Source organism: Dipodomys merriami, unplaced genomic scaffold, assembly GCF_024711535.1.
Source record: "Dipodomys merriami isolate MVZ:Mamm:240054 unplaced genomic scaffold, mDipMer1.0.p SCAF_8, whole genome shotgun sequence".
Classification (NCBI taxonomy): domain Eukaryota; kingdom Metazoa; phylum Chordata; class Mammalia; order Rodentia; family Heteromyidae; genus Dipodomys; species Dipodomys merriami.
This window is the reverse complement of record NW_027206401.1, coordinates 19,129,342-19,151,106: the sequence shown is the minus strand read 5'-3', so window position 1 is coordinate 19,151,106 and position 21,765 is coordinate 19,129,342. Positions and strand designations below refer to the sequence as shown.

Sequence of the window (21,765 nt, the reverse complement as noted above, 5' to 3'; positions counted from 1 at the left end):
ATACTTATGATAACTTTTCTTTTTATGGTCAGTCATGGGGCCTGAACTTTGGGTCTGAGCACTGTCCCTCAGCTCTTCAGCTCAAGGATAGCACTCTACCACTTGAGCCACAGTACCACTTCTGGCTTTTTCTAATTATGTGGTGCTGAGGAATTGAACCCAGGGCCTCATGTATGCAAGGCAAGCGCTCTACCACTGAGCCACCTTCACAGCCCCATGGCTTTAAAAAAAAAAAACCAAAACAAAACAACATGTAGACTAAGAGCAATTTTAGATTTACAGAAAAATTGAGGGAAAAGTCCAGAAAGTTCTCTAGATATATGTTCTTTTTATTTTTGTTACTGTCCAAACAATTTCCTATTAATATCTTGCATTTGTGTGGTATTTATTATAATTGATAGGCCAATATTGGTTATTAACCAAAGTTCAAATTTTAGGGTTCATTCTACATTTTGTAGATGGTGTGTGTGTCTATGTGTTTGTGTTCGCTTGCATTTGCGTGTATGCACATGTTATTCCTAGGTCTTGAACTCAGGGTCTAGGTACTGTCCCTGGGCTTTTATGCTCAAGGTTAGTGCTCTACTACTTGAGCCATAGCTCCATTTCTGTCTTGTAAACACATTTTTTTAATATTCTACCTAACAAAAAGGGAAATATGTATCAATCCTTGGCATATCCAAGTACAACAGTGGTCTCAAAAAAAGCATGTGATTCAGTTGTGAATGAATGGACTGCTCTTTTATGGAACAACATTTTTTCTTCAAAGAACAGTTAAATATTCAGAATTAGTAGAATACCAAGCCTATCAGACTGTCAGCCTGTCACTTTAAGCAATTGCTTTTAATCTTGGTAACTAATGACAAAGTTTGAGCTTTTAAAGAAAAGTTACATTTTGAAAAAAAAGTGTGTATACATGCCCATAAGTTCAAAAGCTTCAAGTATTTGAAGACTTTTCTAATAGGTTGTGACACTGACAAGTATGTTCTGTTAATATTTTATAAGGATATACTCCAACATCTAAAAAAATTGATATCACTCAATGAATTGGTATTCTACATTCACTGTATTATGATACAAAATCATGTATGGATAAAGGGTTCATTTAAAGTACAAGACAGATCAACAATTTTAATGTAACAGTACAATAAGTTCATTAATTATGGTTACAACTGTCACACTGCAACTAAGCTTTAAGAAATTACCTACACAGAATACATTTTTTTTTTTTTTTTTTTTTTTTTGGGTACGGTCGTGGGACCTGAACTCTGGGCCTGGGTGCTGTCCCTCAGCTCTTCAGCTCAAGGCTAGCGCTCTACCACTGAGCCACAGTGCCACTTGCAGCTTTTTTTTTTTTTTTGCTTATGTGGTGCTGAGGAATTGAACCCAGGGCCTCATGCATGCAAGGCAAGCTCTACCATTGAGCTACCTTCCCAGCCCTAAAAGAATACATTTTTAAGGGTTTCTACAAATTAATCTTTTCTTTTACTGTATTAGGCTAGATTTTCTTCATGTACCTTATTAATAGACAACCTTCATTTGCTTTATTTTAAAAAGGACAAAGTATTTCAGGCTTTGTAAACTATATTGTTTCTAACTATTCAATGTTCCATGTCTAATGAAATATCCTTCTTTTTATTTTCTTTCCTTCCCCTCTCTTCCTTTCCTCTTTTCTTCTGCTAATATCCAGAGGCCTTGTACTTACTTGGCTTGATTGCTTAATTGGCTCTCTTGAGCCATGCCTCCAGCTTGTTTTTTTGCTGATTAGTAGCACATGGGTCTTTAGGACTTTTCTGTCCAGGCTAGATTTGAACTATAATTCTCCAAATTTCAGCCTCTTGAATAGCTAGGATTACAGGATGAGCCACCAGTGCCTGGCCAGTTGTTTTAACCAGAAAGTTAAGTGTCTTTCCTTCCTTCCCTCCCTTTCTTCTCTTGTCAGTACAGGGATTTGAATTCAGGGCCTCACACTTTCTTAGCTTGCTTGCACCTTCAGCCCTCTTTTATTATTTTTAGTGATTAAACATTTAAACATTAAACATTTTACAGTTTATGGAATATTAAAAAACAGGCAACAAACTGGAAATGGTTTTAGTTTTCAAACTTCTTGTTCACCTCAAATATAATCTATCCAACAGACTGTATATAGAAACAAATATGGCAGTCTAGCAGACTTCCATTAATCCAGATAGTACAGAGATCTGCATAGATGTAAAACAATGCCAGTCTTTTCATAGCTGTTTTACTTTAGAGAATAGTTATTTTCTTAAAATATTTATGCTAATGCTAATGCTAATGTAGAGGGTTTATTGTTGCTCTTTTAAAATAAGGTAATAAGTATTTTAAAATATAAGGGTAATGAAGAATAAGAAAAAAAAGTATCAGTTTTAATTCTAATGAGTAGTATTGATAGATTCAATTAACATAAACAAAGGCTTCCGTGGTGGCCCACAATTGTTAAAGACTATAAAAGGTTCGTAAGTTTAATTTTGAAAAATCACTGTTCAAAAAAAATCCAATGATTTATGGGATAAATTAGCAAGGCTGTACATTGTTTCTTTCCTACTTCATATACAGAACAACAAATGACAGTAGGAGCAGAGCAAATTTTCTGTCTTCTGGAAACTAACAATTAGGCCTATGAAGAGAAGCAGCATCAGATCTGGAAATAAACTGCACCTCCTTCAACTCTATCCCTGTAAATACTTCAATAAAGGGCCTTCTGCCCACCCACAAAACATCAGGCTTCAGAACTACATCCTTCTGGAGGCAGGGATGTAGTTTTACTCTTACCTGAGCAGTGTTCCAACCTAGCCTCCTTCTGGAACACTGTGTCAACCCTGCCTCCCTCTGAGGGTTCTGCTCTGCCCCTGACATCATCAGAGCATCAGGGCTGAAAAAGAAGAGCATGAGCCTGAATTATTGGTTAACGTCAACCCTCAAAGGGCTGTTAGGCAAAAAAGTTTTCCATGTATAAAAGTGCGTCCAGAAAAGACAACCCAGTAGGATCACATTGAAAGATGTTTCAAAAAGTCTAGAAAGGGTTGGGGATTTAGCTCAGTGGAAGAGTGCCTGCCTGGTGAGCGCAAGGCTGAGTTTGGTCCTCAGCTCTGGGGAAAAAATAAAAGCTATTAAAAGTCTGGAAAGTTCATGGGTTCAATTCAGCATAATAAATGAACGAGATTAATATTCTCTTTCTCAAAAAATTTCAGGTTTATTTCAGTTTGTAACTAATAAATTGCTCTTTTTTGTTTTTTTTAAATTGCTCTTTTTTTGATAATATGCGTAACAATTAAAAAGATAGCTCAAAAGTTATTACCTGTTACTATTAACCTTATAGGATTTACCTTACTTTCATTAAGAAAACAAATCTACAAAATCTTTTAGTCATAAAGGTTCAAGACCAAATTTATTAGTTTTGTCAAGGCATAATTAGCCATGTCTACTATTTATTTAAAATGTAAAAATTACTTATTTATTTATTTATTTTGTCGGTTGTGGGGCCTGAACTCTGGGTCTGGACACTGATCCTCAGCTCTTCAGCTCAAGGCTAGCGATCTACCACTTGAGCCACAGCGCCACTTCTGGCTTTTTCTAATTATGTGGTGTTGAGGAATAGAACCCAGGGCCTCATGCATGCAAAGGAAGCACTCTACCACTGAGCCATCTTCCTAGCCCTAAAAATTATTCTTAAAAAGAAAAAACTATTTAAAAAATAAGTAGATTTAGACAAATTTTAAATCTTCAAGGAAAAGTACCTGATGGTACCTTTTTCACTCAGAATTAAAAGACAAGGCTAAGCAATGCATTTGGGAAAAAAAAACCCGAAGACTGAAATTAAGATATTCTTTTTGGGGGGCTGGGAAGGTGGCTCAGTGTTAGAGTGCTTGCCTTGCATGCCTGAGGCCTTGGGTTCAATTCTTCTGGACCACATAAGCAAAAAGAAAAAGCCGGAAGTAGCACTGTGGCTCAAGTGGTAGAGTGCTAGCCTTGAGCTGAAGAGCTGAGGGACAGGCCCAGGCCCAGAGTTCAGGCCCCACAACCAGACCCCCCCCCAAAAAAAAACCCAAGATATTCTTTTTTAAAAAATAGTATTATCAGCATAAAAAAACTAAGCTCTCTTTCAAAAATGAATTCTACTTTTCACAGTTCAATAAGAGAAATTTATCAGAAAGTAGATCTTAAAGTCTCTCAATTTTAACTTAAAAATCAAAGATTTAAAAATGGACGTAAAATATGTTCCAAAAGTTTGAAAAGAGACATAACACTCAGAAGTCCAATTAAACTGTGCCTGTTGACTTTTTTTTTCTAGTATTGATCAACATTTGATACCATGTCTACTTGACTTGGCTATTATATGTCAAAGACTATAACATATAGAAGTTACCCTTATCTAAAGATAACTAAACATAAAAAGTCCATTCCAATTAAACCATTTAAAAAAAGGACTAGAATTTCACATAGAGAAAAAAAGCTTTGTCTTAAAACCCAGAAAACTGTGAAACTAAGTAAAAGAAAAAAGAATGAAAGAAGTCAATTAGGATGGTAATTTGGGGACAAAGTTAAAAAGGAGTGCAACCATTTACTGAAAGCCCATAAGGTTTTAGGCTCTTGGAGTAAGAAGACAAGTCTTCCATTTTCATGGAGCTCTCTTCCTAGCAGAGAAGACAGAAATCATTCACTTTTAACTTTCACAGCTTAAAAAAGAAGTCACTTCTGCAAAAACAAAGAGTATCATTAATTATTCTGATGCACCCTTACTAATCCATGAGCCAGAATATTTTAAAGCCCAACTGTTATCATCTTCGTAGACTATGTATCCTTTTTGTCAATGTCTTTGTCAGGATGAGGAGTTCTAATTTCTTGAACCAAGTGGTACAACTCTATCAATATTTGTAATTTGTCAGAATCCTTAACCATCTACAAAGAAATCAAATGCTTGTTAATAGTGCATGTGTGTGTGAAGGAGGAGAGGTAGCTTGAGAAAAATTCCTTGAATGGAATATTAGCGATACTAATTCATATTTCCATTATGTTTTTCTCTGCAACTAAGGTGACTTGGATAATATATTTTCCAAAACAAAGATTCTAAGTTATTTGTACAAAACAAATACACATGTCTAAGTATGTTCACTACAGTACTGTTTAAAAATAAAATTAAAGCTGGGAGCTGGTGGCTCATGCCTATAATCCTAGCTACTCAGGAGGCTAAGATTTGAGGATCGCAGTTCAAAGCCAGCCCCAGGCAGAAACATCTGTCAGACTCTCATCTTCAATTAACCACCAGAAAAATGGCAAGTGGCACTGTGGCTCAAGTGGTAGAGCAAGAGCCTTAAACTATTGAGCCAGAGCCTGAAGCTGATGATCTCACACCTAGAGTTCAAGTCCCATGACTGACAAAAAAAAAAAAAAAAAAAAAAAAAAAAAAATCCCCAAATCCTTTAATAAGGAACTGGATGAAGTGCATCTATAATATTTATGACATATATAATGTAGAATGTGACAGCTAGCTTTATATGTGATAAAGTGCAAAATGCTTGTTGAATATTATAAACAAAAAAACAAAGAATATGTATTATGATTATACTTACACACAAGTATAATAAGTATATATGTATATATATATAAGTATATATACTTACAAAGTTATTATGTGGAAAAAATTTAGATGAATATGAGAAGTTGTTAACAGCAATTAGCTTACACTTAGGATGTCTCAAATGAATTTCTAGCCAACTACTTGCACAAAGTCTTATGTACTTTCTTTTCCTTGACTTTTCAAAATTTCATGTTGAGCTGGGTTGCTTGTGGTTCTTGCTTGTAACCCTAGATACTTAAGAAGTTGAGATCTGAGAATAACAGTTCAAAAACAGCTTGGGCAGGAAAAGTCTGTGAGACTCTTACCTCCAATTAACCACCAAAAAGCCAGCAGTAGGGCTGTGGCTTAAATAGCAGAGTGCTAGCCTTGAGTGAAAAAGCTCAAGAACAGTACTCAGTCCCTGAATTCAAGCCCCAGTACTGGCAATGGCAAACACACAAATGTTGGAAGTACTGCTTAGAGTTTAGAGCCTCTGCAGAACACACTCTAAAAACCCACACATTTACTACGACTATTATTAACAGTGATGGTAGAGGAGGAAACAGGCACAAAGGAAGGAATGTACCCTTTTCCTCTTCCTAGTATCTCAAATACTCACATGCTGAGTTGCTCAAATGAGACAGAAAGCAGTTAAAAAACATTTTCTCAACCATTTAATCATTTAAAAAATGTGATTATTTACTTATGCATTCTATTTATGCTCTGCTAGGCACTGACATATAACAAAACTGATCCACTCACTACATTCCAGGAGTGTCTAGCATTGAGGGGTAGGCGGATGAATGGATGGATGGATAATATACAGAACAAGCCAGAGCCAATAAGCCAGTGAAGGAGGAAGAGGTACTACATAATTATAAAAGTACATACAAACTGGGCGCCAGTGGCTCACACCTGTAATCCTAGTTAGTCAGGAGGTTGAAATCTGAGGATTGTGGTTCAAAGCCAGCCTGGGTAGGAAAGTCTGTGATACTATTATTCTAACCACCAGAAAACCAGAAGTGGGGTGGTGGCTCAAGTGGTAGGTTGAGCTGAAGGGCTGAGGGACAGCGCCCAGGCCCAGAGTTCAAGCCCCACAGCAACAACAGAAAAAGTATATGTACAATTGTAACTCCTACAAGGAGAAGCCTCTTTGAAGATAATTTAAGATGTACAGAATCACCATAATTTTTTAATACAGTATTTTAAGTGGGCTAGTAGGCAGTTTAATACTTTCTTTAGAAGATAAATAAACACTTGCTTGAATTTAGCTTAAGAAACTTTCTGTAGCTGATTTTTTATTTTTATTTTGGCCAATCCTGGGGCTTGAACTCAGGGCCTAGGTGCTGTCCCTGAGCTTTTTTTTTTGCTCAAGGCTAGCACTCTACCACTTGAGCCATAGCACCACTTCTGGCTTTTCTGTTTATGTTGGTGCTGAGGAATTGAACCCAGGGCTTCATGCATGCTAGGCAAGCATTCTACCACTTGAGCCACCTTCCCAGTCCTGTAGCTAGTTTTTTATATGCTTTCTTTTATGGAAAAAAAAAGTTTTTCTATTTACTTATAGTGAATATGATGTATTTCCTTCTTTTTATAAGGAGCTAATAGTGGTACAGTGAGAAAATAGAAAGCAACCAGACTCAGTGTGATGTACTACATCAAAAGTAGTATGCAGAAGATGCCATGAATTATCAAAGATACACATTAGGGGCTGGGAAGGTGGCTCAGTGGTAGAGCACTTGCCTTGTGTGCATGAGGCCCTGGGTTCGATTCCTCAGCACCACATAAGCAAAAAGAAAAAAAGCCGGAAGTGGCGCTGTGGCTCAAGTGGTAGAGCGCTAGCCTTGAGCTGAAGAGCTGAAGGACAGTGCCCAGGCCAAGAGTTCAGGCCCCACGACCAGACCCAAAAACAAAAAACAAAGATACACATTACCTTTGCCTATAGTTAGGAAGGTCCAACACTGAGGGCTATTTATGGTAAATACTAGACAAAATAAAACACTTGGCTATTTATCCCTTAATTGTGAACTTCTAAAAATTCAGCTATGTATAATGATTTTTAGAGATGAGTGAGAGACCCACAGTATCACAGGACAATTTCTATTATTCAAAGAACTTTATCATATGAATCTCGGGTTTATGATAGGTGCAAGAAAAAGTTTATCTATGCTTACCCCCCACATTTACAAACTAATAGAATTCCAAAGTTCATCATGTATAAGTAGGAAAAACAGATTTTGTGTAATCAAAACAGTTTTTTTCTGTGTACCCGTCCTGGGGCTTGAATATAGGGCCTGAGGTACTCACTGTCCCTCAGTGTTTTGCTCAAGGCTAATGCTCTACCACTTGAGCCACAGTTCTACTTTCGTCTTTTTAAATGGTTAATAGAAGAAGTAAGTGTTATGGACTTTTCTACCTGGATTGGCTTTGAATAGTGATCCTCGGATCTCAGCCTCCTTGAGTGGCTAAGATTACAGGGCATGAACCCAATCAGAAAAACAAACATGGTTACGTCAAAACATGGTTACAACTTTGGGGAGGGGAGGATGGGAAGGGATAGGAAGGGGAAACAAAGGAGGAGGCAACAATGCTTGATAAGAAATGTACTCATTATCTTGCCCATGTAATTGTAACCCCTCTGTATGGTATTTTCACAATAAAAAAAAAAAAAAAAACAAAACCACACATGGCTGGGAATGTGGCTTAGTGGCAGATTGCTTGCCTAGCATGCAAGAAGCCCAGGGTTTAATTCTTCAGTACCACAAAAAAAGAAAAAGCCAGAAGTGATGCTATGCCTCAAGTGGTAGAGCACTAACCTTGAGCAAAAGAAGCTCATGGATAGTGCCCAGGCCCTAAGTTCAAGTCCTAAGACAAGAAAGAAAGAAAGAAAGAAGAAAGAAAGAAAGAAAGAAAGAAAGAAAGAAAGAAAGAAAGAAAGAAAGAAAGAAAGAAAGAAAGAAAGAGAGGAAGAAAGAGAGGAAGAAAGAGAGGAAGAAAGAGAGGAAGAAAGAAAGGGATACAGGTGGACCCATTGCAACAATGAGATGTACAAGTCATTATGTCGACAACGAATTTTACAACTTTCGTGAGGGGGTGGGGGGAGCCCCGTGGGGAGGATTGGGTGGGGGGGTGGGGGGGGAGGATGGGAAGGGATGGGAAGGAGAAACAAAGGAGGAGGCTACAATGCTTGATAAGAAATGTACTCATTATCTTGCCCATGTAATTGTAACTCCTCTGTACAGTATTTTCACAATAAAAAAATTAAAATAAATAAATATTTTAAAAAAGAAAGAAAGAAAGGAAAGAAACAGAGAGAAAGAGACAGAAAGAAAGAAAAAGAAAGAAGGAAAGAAAGAAAGAAAGAAAGAAAGAAAGAAAGAAAGAAAGACAAGAAAACCACAATTACATTGAAACTGGAAACACCCAAATTTATGATACCTTTAAAATTACAGCTATATCGACAGTTCAGGAAGAAAAAAAAAGTCTCACAGATAAAAAAAAAAACAGAATGTAAATCCAGAAAAGAACTTCTTCCTAAACCATCAGCCTTAAAATTCAGGCAGTAACTGATTTTATTTTTATTAAATAAAGGGGATGGGGATACAAATTACATGCAGAAGCCAGATTCAACTATCTGAATGCAACACATGACAAAAAGACAATCAGCCACAAAATGACTACAAAAAATTAAGCTTGACTGAAACTGTCTTTTTAACACTAAGGTCAGTTATCAAAGTCTTCGAGTCAAATAAAAACTCTCAGATACATGGCCCAATTTTGTGGTTTTTGTTTTTTCTTTTCTTAAATGAGGGTTCTTTATATGTCATAAAGCCTTGTGAGTAGCTGGGATCATAGATGTCTACCACTAATTCTAAAGTCCAGTTTCAAGTCAGATACCAAAAGTCTTAAACTATCACAGTATCACAGTGACTACCAGAGTTTCTTCTCTTGGCTAATACCAGTTAACCTAAATATACAAAGTGTTTGTTTTTACTTTCTTTTTTTTTTTTTTTTTTGAGTCCAGTCGTGGGGCCTGAACTCTGGGCCTGGGCGCTGTCCCTCAGCTCTTCAGCTCAAGGCTAGCGCTCTACCACTTGAGCCACAGCACCACTTCCAGCTTTTTTCTTTTTGCTTATGTGGTGCTGAGGAATGGAACCCAGGGCCTCATGCATGCAAGGCAAGCGTTCTACCACTGAGTCACCTTCCCAGCCCCTGTTTTTACTTTGTAGTGTTCACTTTACCATTTGGGCCACATCACCAGTCTTTTTTTTTTTTTGTGACTTCTTAAGAAAGGACATCAAGGGGCTGGGAAGGTGGCTCAGTGGTAGAGCACTTGCCTTGCATGCTCAAGGTCCTGGGTTCGATTCCTCAGCACCACATAAGAAAAAAGCCGGAAGTGGCGCTGTGGCTCAAGTGGTAGAGCGCTAGCCTTGAGATGAAGAGCTGAGGGATAGCGCCCAGGCCCAGAGTTCAGGCCCCACGACCGGACCCCCCCCCCCCCCAAAAAAAGAAAGGACATCAAGCCAGGAACTGGTGGCTCATTCTTGTAATCCTAGCTACTCAGGAGGCTGAGATCTGAGGATCACAGTTTAAAGCCAGCCAGGGCAGAAAAGTCCTTGAGACTCATTTCTCCAATTAATCACCAGAAAACAGGAAGTGGTGCTGTGGCTCAAGTGGTAGAGTATGCTTGCCTTGAGCTGAAGAGCTCAGGGACAGCGCCTAGGCCCAGAGTTCAAGCCTCATGACAGACACGGACAAAAAAAAAAAAAAAAAAAGAAAGGACATCAAGGTACTTTGAAACCAAACTACCTAAAAATATACTGTAATTAGCTACAGTATTTAGCTAATGTTAGAGGTTGAAATGATCAAGTAAGTCCCGAGACTGCTATAGAAAAATGTTCCTAAAATAGTAACCTAGCTATTCAAGAGACTGAGATCTGGAGGAGGGAGGTTTGAAGCCAGCCCAGGTGGAAAAGTCTGTTAAGACTTCACCTCCAAAATAACCAGTGAAAAGCAGGGCTAGAGGCATATGGATCAAGTAGTAGAGTGACAGCTTAATAAGCAAGTCTGGCAATACTTGAGGACCTAAGTTTAACCCCCGGTATCAAATTGTTTAAATAGGGATACAGGTGGCCCCGTGGCAACAATGAGATGTACAAGACATTATGTCAAAAAACAAACTTTACAACTTTGGTGGGGGGGAGGGGACAGAGGGGATGAGGGGATGGGGGGGGTGACAGTGGTAGGGGGGAGACAGTGGAGGGAGGTGGGAAGGGATGGTAAGGGGAAACAAAGGAGGAGGCAACAATGCTTATAAGAAATGTACTCATTACCTTACTCATGTAATTGTAACCCCTCTGTATGGTATTTTCACAATAAAAGAAAAAAAAAAAGAAAGAAAACAAAACAGCTCCAAACCCAACACTCCCCCAAAACCAAAACAACAAAAATCTAAAATAAACAATAAACTTTTTTTTTTTTTTTTTTTTTGCCAGTCCTGGAGCTTGAACTCAGGACCTGGGCACTGTCCCTGAGCCTCTCTGTGCTCAAGGCTAGTGCTCTATCATTTGAGCCATAGCGCCACATCTGGCTTCTTCTGTTTATGTGGTACTAAGGATTAGAATCCAGGGCTTAATGCATGCTCTGCAAGCACTCTACCACTAAGTCATATTCCCAGCCCAACAATACACTTTTTAATCAACACATTTGGTCAATGTACAACCTAAAATATGAATGGCATCAATTCTGTATTTCAGATACAAAAATAGAAGGGAAAACGGAATAATAGAACTTTCCCAAAGTTATAGGTAGATGGATTAGCAAACTAGAAGCAAAAGCACTGTTATCCTCAGGACAGTAATTTCAAGCATACAATTACTTCTATATAGCTCCTTTAAAAAATAAAATTTCTCCCAGTATTATATCCAAAAGAGAATTTTGTTTTAATTAGGCTTATTAAGAATAAAACATTCTATCTACCTTTATTGACCTCCAAATTAAGAAAGACATACTATTTTTTACTGTTGACAGCTTTTTGCCCCCCCCCCTTTTTTTTGGTCATGGGGCCTGAACTCTGGCCCTGGCACTCTTCAGCTCAAGGTGAGCACTCTACCACTTGAGCCACAGCATCACTTCCGGTTTTCTGGTGGTTAATTGAAGACAAGAGTCTCATGGATTTTCCTGCCCAGGCTGGTTTTGAACCATGATTCTCAGATCTCAGCTTCCTGAGTAGCTAGGATTACAGGCGTGAGCCACCAGCACCCGGCTGCTTTTTGCCTTTTAAGGACAGCTACAAAATCTGTTAACCAAGTAAATTAGCTAAAATTAAACTGATTACATAGGTCTAGTGATGAATCAGATGACTTCCTTCCAACAGCTACCATGTATTAAACAGAAAGAAGTTTTAATAAAGTTATATTATTTCAGACAATATATAATACAATTAAAGATGGGAGAAAAATACACTGTAAAATGCTCAAATCTTAGCAAGTGACAATAATAAAAACAAATATATTCTTTATTTCCCTCTTCCACAGAATATATATTCATTAACTCCCCCTCATCACCCCCCTCTCAATCTTCTCAACCCCCTGCCCTCCTCCCTCTTTTCTGCTGGTCCTAGGGCTTAAATTCAAGGCCTGGGCACTGTCCTGAGCCCTTTTTGCTCAAGGTTAGTACTCTACCACTTGAGCCAGAGCTCCACTTTTGGCTTTTTGGTAGTTAACTGGAGATAAGAGTCCCACAGACTTTCCTGCCTGGGCTGGCTTTGAACTGTGACCTCATAGCTCAGCCTCTTGAATATCTTAGCTAGGTTACGGGGTGAGCCATTAATCCGTGGCCTATTTATCTCTCTCTAAAAGTAGACTGAAAATTAGCCCAGGTTCCCTCTATTCATCTTTCTAAAAGCAAATCTATACGTTCTTGATGAAATCTCTAAGCTATTACACTGTTTTTTTTTTTTGAGTGCTAGTCCTGGGGTTTGAACTTGGGGCCTGGACACTATCTGTGAGCTTTTTCTATCTAGGCTATCGCTCTATCACTTGACCCACAGCTCTACTTCTGGCTTTTTTGATAGATAAGAGTCTATTTTTTGGAGATATATTTTTTGGAGGTAAGAGTCTCATGAAATTTCCTGCCCAGGCTGGCTTTGAACCACTGTCCTCAGGTATCTACCTCCTAAGTAACTAGGATTATAGGTGTAAAACACCAGACTCCGGTTTTAGGATAAGTTTTAATGTCTATCTCGATTTTTTTTTCAGAATCAAGAATTACATTTATCAAAGCATGCAATCAGTTCCTTTTGACTCTGAATCTTACCTCCTGAATCTTCCAAATCAATCAGTTTAGGCATTAAGCTTTCAGGGAGCTTTTCTGGTAAGTCATAGCCATTCTTCCTAGCAACCACCAGATGAAAAGCAGCACAAAATTCATCCAGTGTCAATGCACCATCTTTATCAAAGTCTGAGAGTTCCCTAGAAGATAAACTCATTATGAATATAACTTCATTTTGCATTAGATTCTTTTATTTCTCAATAAGAGAATAAAGAAATGCTTTCCCCGAGGAAGTATAAAAAGTAAGTTTTAAAATAGAATCTAGGTAGTGAGGACATGGATGTTCATGGTACATTTCTTTCAACATTGATAAATGCTTAAAATTCTCACAACAAAATACTGAATTGTCCCTCAAATTAAAATCATCATATACATGCCCTTTAGTTTCTATGTATTTCAGTGAGATTAGTTTTGATGCAAGATACATAAAATAATGATGAAATTACTTAAAATTTTGTTTAACACACATGTACTTTAAGAACTGAATAGGCTACAAAGCCTGATACAAAATATAGCCTCCCAACCCTGATGACCCTGTCATTTCCTAGATGCCACACAGCCTTAATTTATTGCCTTAAATCATAAAGAATATGAATATAATGCTGGCCCTTCATTTTTCAGTTTTCAACACTGTCTACAGACCTCCTATTATAGTACTCTATAGTACTAAAAATCTATTAGCAAAGTAACTTAGAATATAGATAAGTGTACTGATATAAAGTAAAAATGTTTATATGATAATTTGTTCTTTTTTTTTTTTGCCAATTGTGGGGGCTAAAATCTGGGCCTGGGCGCTGTCCCTCAGCTCTTCAGCTCAAGGGTAATGCCCTACCACTTGAGCCACAGCACCACTTCTGGCTTTTTTCTGCTTATGTTGTGCTGAGGAATGGAACCCAGGGCCTCATGCATGCAAGGCAAGCACTCTACCACCGAGCCAACTCCTCAGCCCCATGATAATTTGTTCTTTAAAAGTAGCTTGTGTTGGGTGCAGGTGGTTCATGCCTATAATTCTAGCTATTCAGGAGCTGAGATCTGAGGATCATGGTTTAAAGCCAGCCTGGGAAAGGAAAAGTGTGTGAGATTCTTATCTCCAAAAAACTATTATCCACCCCCCCACACACAAAAAAAGCTGGAAGGGGAGCTATGGCTCAAGTAGAATGCTGGCCTTGAGTAAACAGCTCATGAACAGTGCCCAGATCCTGAGGTTAAGCCCCAGTACTGGTGCACCTGAGCATGTAGCGCATATACATACACACATATATGCACACACATCAACACAAAGTAGTTTGAGACTGTAATTTATGTTCCAATGGCCAATTTCAACAATGTGGCAGCTATCTTGAGTCTTAGTCTATGACTGACAGAGGAGGTGATTATTGTTCTTACGTGTATGGCTACTTATAGAACTAATTGAACTCAATAAAGACCAAGAAATATAAAAATGACCATGGTTGTGTATGCCATGCACTATGCTAGTAAACAGAAACAGTTGATATAGCTGTTTCTATGGAATCTTATAGTTTACAAAGTACTTCTCTACAAATTACAGTAGCAGTTATAAAGCCAGGCTGCCGAGTATCTGTCTTAGGCCTAGCTACTCACGAGGCTGAGATCTGAGAACTGTGGTTCAAAGCCAGCTGGAGCTGAAAATTATGCAAGATTCTTATCTCTAACCGCCAGAAAACTAGAAGTGGCATTATGGCTCAAAATGGTAGAGCACTAGCCTTAAGCAAAAAAGCTCAGGGACAGCGCCCAGGTACTGCGTTCAAGCCCCATGACCAGCCCCTCAAAGCCCCCCAAAAAACAAAAACAAAGGCTACACTGAGTATATGGGGAATGTTTTTGAAGATGTTGTCTATTTGTAGTTTCTCCTTCCCTTCCCTCCTCTTTTTTTTTTTTTTAAACTATGGGTACTGAATCTTAAACTTAAAGCCTAGGGTTCTCCCTGAGCATTTTTATTCAAGGTTGGTGCTCTACCACTTGAGCCATACCTCCTTCTCTGGCTTTTTGCTAGTTAATTGGAGATAAAGTCTAATGGACTTTCCTGTCAAGGCTATCTGGCTTTGAACTGAGATCTTCAGATCCCAGGGGATAGCCACCAGTACCCAACTATAGTTTATTCTGTTTTAATTTATTGTTAATATAAAGGTAATGTACAGAAGGGTTAGTAAGTCAGGTAATGTCACCCCTTCCCTCATTCTCTTCTAGTTTTTCCCTCCTATCCTCATCTACAAGTTGTATAATTCATTTTCAGCATAGTGTCTAGTGATAACCACTGTTGCATTTATCCACCTATAATTTATTCTTTAAGAATCTAAAATATACATGTTGGCAATCCTTTGAAGCAACACATATTAACCAACTAATGATATATACCATACTTACCAAATATGAGAAAGTTCAAGAATAGGAAGTTTTGATTTTGTAAAAAATTCTTTAGCTGCAGATCCTGAAATATTAAAACAATGTTGTTTAATGTTACTCTAAACGCACAGATCCAAGAACAGATTGCAAGGTAAGAGTCTTCCATTTTTTCATTGTGAAAAGGGTAATAACCTTATTATGTAAAGACACCATGTTTTGCTCCCCAGTGATTATCAACTCTTTTGACAAATAATTTAAAAACTTACGATCTTTTATAGTTAAAATTTAGGACCAATAAAACAATGTCTTTGAGATTATAAAATTGAGACTTAGTCCTGTCCCAGCTAGAAGAACTTCTGTTTTCAACAACTCACCTGGAATAAATCCGTTTAGATCAGGCTGAATGGTTTTAAACTGATTTACATAATACTGTCTTTGTTCATCTGTTATTTTCCAGGGATCATCATAACTACTGGATTGCCTACGTATTTCATTGGCAGTTGTAGCTGAGGCTACAGTTCGAACTGTTGTCTGGTCCTGCAATGAAACATTTTTTCCTCAGTATCTATCTATATGATTATAAGGACCATGATTGCTTTATTTTTCCTTGCAAGTAAAACTTACTTTTGTGTGGATATTTAAAATGTAAGAAGTCATTAGCAAACCACATATTTGTTTCAGTCAGGTTATTGGATATGTTTCTGCACAATGATTATATAAACATGTAGAATGATAGCAATTATGTAAGCAACATAAAGTTATGAAAAAATGTGCTAAGAAAGCCAAGCGAATACATTCCCAGATGCAGAAACCTTTCAAAACTTCACTAGGGAATTAAAACCAAATAAAATCAGCTAAAACCTTCAGTGAAACATTTTAGTGATAAAAGTCTTGAAAATGAAACAAGAGTAGAGGTTCTGGATCTTTTTTTAAAAGAATGAACTAAAATATGCAACAGCAAAATACAAAAACAATGACTGCAGCAATACACTGAATGAAGCAAATAAAAATGCAATACCAATAAAATGTCACACCTGGACAGAAGCAGGATGCATGGTTAAAAGAGTACTGGTTGGTGGAGTATCTGCAAAACTGACCCAATTTTCTTGAGGTGGAGGTGGAGGTGGAGAATGCCCAGACCATACTGCATCACCAGTAGAAGACCCTATAAAAAGAATGGACGAACATACTTACCCATGTTTTAGTTGAGAAAAATCAAGTTACTAGTTTTTACTTAAGACAAATAAACTACTAAATGTATATTTTTGAACATTTCTGGAGTTTTTCCCAAATTCAAACTCTCAAGATGAAGTATAGTAATCTCCAAAATGGAGTCTTTTCTGTTCAGCTAAAACCACAATTCATTTAAATCTTTTTAGCTATGTTTTACTTTCCTTGCTAATACTAAAATGTATATAATATACGATCAATATTCTGGGAAGAAATGATTTGTTCTACCATCAGGGATTCTGGTATCCATAAGCCTTTGTCCAAACATCATAGAAACAAAAGACATAATTACTAGTTTTCAAAGCAAATTTTTCATAACTGGCTTCTGCTTCTATTTAACTTAACACAGTTTAAAACTGTCTTAGAAGCAATGCAAAGGGTTGTCAACTTTCCTTCAACTCATAACCTAAATAGTTGGTACTTCTAAAGGATCTCTACATACCTGATTGTGCTTCAGCAAAAGGAGACCAAAATGGTCCAGGTCCTGTAAGAGACCTCTCACTGTTTCCCCCACTTGGATGGCGGCTGTGCTTCCTCCAGGTGTGTGGAGAAGTAGGTGGGGACTGCTGTGGGGAAACCACTGGGGATGCAGGCTCCTAGAAAGAATATTAGTTTAAAGAGACATTTTAAGTTCCAATAAATGTTCTAGTGTAAACGTCTACGTGGGAAATCAGCCGGCAACATTTACATGGGTGTAATTACCTGCTGATCTGCAGCTGCACGAGGCTGAACCGGATCATGGCTTGTGGATCCCTTTTTCACTTGCCCCCTGCCAGGTGGAGGGGGGATCACACCAGAATAAGACCCCTGACTTTCAGAATCTGAAGAATGTGAAGCGGCATGGCGAGATTCTTGCTCATTTTTCGAAGCAACAAATCTTGGCAGAGGAAGATCCTTTACTATTAAGCACAAAAATAATTACAGGTTGAGTATTATTCAAAATCCACGGATTCTTGTTTGGATCTTACGAGTTTGTCAGACTTATATTTTAAACTATTAATAACTAAAAAAGAGATAAGTTACATAGTAGAACTTTGGCAAAAACTGATACACAGCTATAGGCACAATGACCATCGCTACAAAGTAGAAGTAAAATCAAGTTGTTCTTTCAAAGTAGTTGAATGGTATGTCTGGTTCTATTACCTGTCACTTCATATTCATCTCATAATCAGATCAGCCCTGCAAAAATCTTACTTACAAATAAACCAACTGAGCCTGAGATTGCCTAAGGCTACACAGTGATCAGATATTTGTAGCTAGGTTTCAATCTCCCAATATTTTACTTCTCTCTTTCTCTCTCTCTCTTTTTCTGTGTCTCTCTTCATCCATCTAGGATGCTGCTTCTGGGGCTTGAACTCAAAGCCTCATATTCTCACTTGGTTTTGTGTGTCTGTATGCGTACGCCTCATATTCTCACTTAGCTTTGTGTGTGTGTGTCTGTGTGTGCCTGCCTCATATTCTCACTTGGCTTTTTGCGTGCGTGCGTGCGTGCGTGCATGTGTATGTGTGTGTGTGTGTGTGTGTGTGTGTGTGTGTGTGTGTCAGTTCTGGGGCTTGAACTTGGCCTGGGCACAGTCTGAATATTTTGCTCAAGGCTAGCGCTCTAGGGCTACTACTTGAGCCACTGAGCCACTTCTGGTTTTTTCTGAGTAGTTTATTGGAGATACAAGTCCCACGGACTTTCCTCCCTGGTCTGGCTTTGAACCATGATCCTCAGATCTCAGCCTCCTGAGTAGCTAGGATTATAGTCATGAGCTACCAGCATCTGGCTTGCTGACTTGCTCAAAGCTGGCACTTCTATCACCTGAGCCATACCTCCACTTCTAGCTTTCCAAACATTTTAATATCATTTTTATCAATAAGAAGTTTTTGCTATTACTTTCTAATTTAAAACAGAGCCTTCATATTTTCCCAAACAGATGATTACAAAGTATAAAGTTATTAGAAAAGGGAAAAAAGCTATATATGATGGTTACTATAATTTATCACTACCTTGATAAAAATCATTCTTCTCAATTCTTTTTAGACAATTTTTATTGAATTATAAAGAAAACTGCTAGATAGTGTATCATCAAATATATATGATGGGGTTGGGAATATGGCTTAGTAATACAGTGCTTGCCTAGCATACACAAAGCTCTGGTTTTGATTCTCAGTACCACATAAACAGAAAAGGCCAGAAGTGATGCTATGGCTCAAGTAGTAGAGTGCTAACCTTGAGCAAAAGAAGCTCAGGGACAGTGCCCAGGCTCTGAGTTCAAGCCCCAGGACTGGCAAAAAAAAAAAAAAGTATGACATACATATTCTATGCCACAGGGACATAAAACACATACTTTTCTAATATTCTCAAATGTGAAACACAAATGAATAAAGTCATGACATTTCAATATCACAAGTGCCATTATAGTATCAGATAGACTAAAAAGTTCTATTGACTTTATTTGTAATTAGATTATTTTTATTTCTGTTATTAGTCTATTGTATATTTACCTGTATTTATACTTTCCACTCTTAATGGGAAACCAGACTGGGCAACAGCTACAAGTTTCAAAGCAATATAGAACTGACTTCTTCCAAAATAACCAAGTCTTGTTGCACCACAAAGCTCCATTATCTACAAAAGAACACAACGTTATCATTAAGATTTATGGCAAAACTTTTCTGCTAAAAGATAAACTGTTACTGAACTATTTTTAACCTCTCCAAATGCTTATGTAAAATATAGTATAACATTCTCAACCAATTTCTTCAAGTTTCATGTTCATATGTTTGAAAACAAAAAGGCATTGATCCCATAATAAAATTATCATTCTCTACAAAAATGCATATACTAAGCAATGTGTGTATGCACGTGTGCGCATGCATAAAGCCGGTTCTGGGGCTTGAACTCAGGGCCTGGACACTGTCCCTGAGCTTTTTTGCTCACAGCTAGCACACTACCATTTAAGCCACAGCTTACTTGCAGCTTTTGGATCATTAACTAGAGATAGGAGTCTTCAAATTGTGATCCCCAGGAGGCTAATCAGCCTCTTGATTAGCTAGGATTACAGGTGTAACACCAAGCTTGTACCAAGCAATTTTATTAAAAGAATTGTTTTTCCTTAAGAATCAGTAAGTGGTCCACGTTCTTTGTCACAAGCCTTGTGTATATAACTATGCCATCTTACTCTTTAATAGTGGTTAAATGATACAACAACATGAGAAAATGCTGACGATATAGCAAGTGAAAGGAAGAGTGAAGGGATACATAATCTTAAGCATATAAATTCAAAGTTGGACACTTTCAAAATTCTATCTGCTTTTTTGTTATGTGAGATTAATATATTTTCCTAATTGTATTTATTATGGCTGTACTACTTTTCTTTAAAACATCAAAAGTTTTTGTCTTAAGCATGTACACTTCCAACAACATACGTATCAATCCTTCAAATCCTTCTAAATATCTCTATGCTGCCTATAAATAAAAATCAGACCTAAAAAAAAGAGGACCTCAGATGAGACTAAATAGAAACTTTAAAATGTAAGCAGATTTACACTATAGAGACATTTCATATTCATCTTTTTTTTGGTCAGTCATGGGGTTTGAACTTGGGGCCTGGGCACTGTCCCTGAATTCTTTTGCTCAAGGCTAATACTTTACCACTTTAAGCCACAGCACCATTTCCGGTTTTCTGGTGGTTAACTGGAAATAAATCTCACAGACTTTCCTGCCTGGATTAGCTTTGAACTGCAATTCTCTCAGATCTCAGCCTCCTGAGTAGCTAGCGTTATAGGTGTGAGCCACCAGTACCAGCTCATATTCATCTTAAACACTGAGTATCTTTGTACATTTTCTCCAATAATGCAAATTCCAATCTGAAATTACAGGTATAAGTCAGATAGGTAGACATCTTCAGATTTTTTTTTTTTTAGATATCGTATATTCTCATTTTCAAATACCAATGTAGACTCAAAAAATTCACAAACCAAACACTTTGATCAGCTCTCCACACATTTTGTCTTAGATGGTATTCTACAATACTGGAAAATAGAATATAAATAGCAAAATTTCAATAATGTCATTTCGTGTAACTAGCAAGTAAGTAAGAATAGGGGAGGAAAAGGTGAGATCAAGTTTCATGAAGTTAATTATATATACGAAAATCATTTTATGATAGTCCTAGAGAATTTCAACTGCCTGAGATTGTGATGAATTATTATATATAAACTTTCTATAAGATTTTGTTATATGGTAGCCCTATGAATTAAAAATATATTAGTGGGGCTTTTTGTTTTTTGTCTTTTCTTTTTTTGGTACTGGGGATTGAACCCAGGATGGTGCACTTGCTAGGCAAGCCCTTGGCCACTGAGCTACATCCCAGCCCCAAATGTACTAGCTTTAATACAATAATGTTTTATTTGGCCAAGTGACTGAGATAACTATACATCAACTAACCAAGGGATAGTGACATACCTTCCAACAGCACAAACTCTAAAATACCTCTTTGCTTTTTCTTCAGTAAGAGAAGACTGTCCTTTTCAGGGCTTTTGTACTTGCTCTATCATTAGTATGCTTCCCGTCAGACAAAGGTCTTGGCTGACTGACTGGTCTGTCATACAAGTCTTGCTCAAATGCCATGATCTCAGAAGCTTCCTTGAAGACCACAGCTAGTTTATTTATGCTACTATCTCCACGGGAATGAGATACCAGGGAACAGGAAAGGCCATTAAACTCACAGCGCCTAGAACAACTTATGACAGACAAGGTCAATTTAGATTTTTTGGCTGAAAGAATGAACTTGCATCAGCTCTGCCATAGTCTTTCTCCACTCCTATACATAGTCTACCAAGCTAACCTGATGTATAGCCCTAAGTAATTTTACTGTTTTAAGGCATGAACTTCAAAGTCTCCTTCAAGACTCTCAACTTTTCTTCTCAATCTTACTCCACATTTTTGTTTGTATCTCTCTTACAACATCAGTCTAAACTATATCTATTACAGTTACATCCTTCCATCTGACCCATCTTAAGATCCTCCATGTCCTTTTCTAAAAAATTAAGTTTGTTGATTGTCAATTCATTGACACAGGGCCTGCTATGGAGCCTACGCTGGCAGTGTCTCTACCTCCCAAGTGCTAGGATTATAGGTATGCTACATGGTATCAAACTGAAGTATATTTTAACTGGTAAATACAAATACAAAAATTGTGCATATTGTGGGAAATATGAAATGTTTTGATACATGTGTACAATTTAATTCCAGATGAACATACCTGCTTAAATAT

General features: G+C 37.6%; 1 protein-coding gene across 10 annotated transcripts in view; it reads right to left on the bottom strand.

Moving 5' to 3' along the window:
* Reps1 (RALBP1 associated Eps domain containing 1) overlaps nt 1-21,765 on the bottom strand; it is a 67,964-nt gene that overhangs the window by 23,917 nt on the left and 22,282 nt on the right. For 6 of the 10 annotated variants that reach the window (XM_070010510.1, XM_070010512.1, XM_070010518.1 and 3 more), the window contains exons 2-8: nt 18,992-19,115; nt 17,204-17,400; nt 16,944-17,097; nt 16,306-16,436; nt 15,646-15,808; nt 15,293-15,356; nt 12,893-13,047 (exon numbers count right to left, since the gene is read on the bottom strand). In XM_070010510.1, coding sequence (XP_069866611.1) covers nt 12,893-13,047; nt 15,293-15,356; nt 15,646-15,808; nt 16,306-16,436; nt 16,944-17,097; nt 17,204-17,400; nt 18,992-19,115 — 988 coding nt within the window. The remainder of the gene's footprint in view (nt 1-12,892; nt 13,048-15,292; nt 15,357-15,645; nt 15,809-16,305; nt 16,437-16,943; nt 17,098-17,203; nt 17,401-18,991; nt 19,116-21,765) is intronic. The other 4 variants (XM_070010514.1, XM_070010516.1, XM_070010519.1 and 1 more) reach the window with 1 other exon arrangement.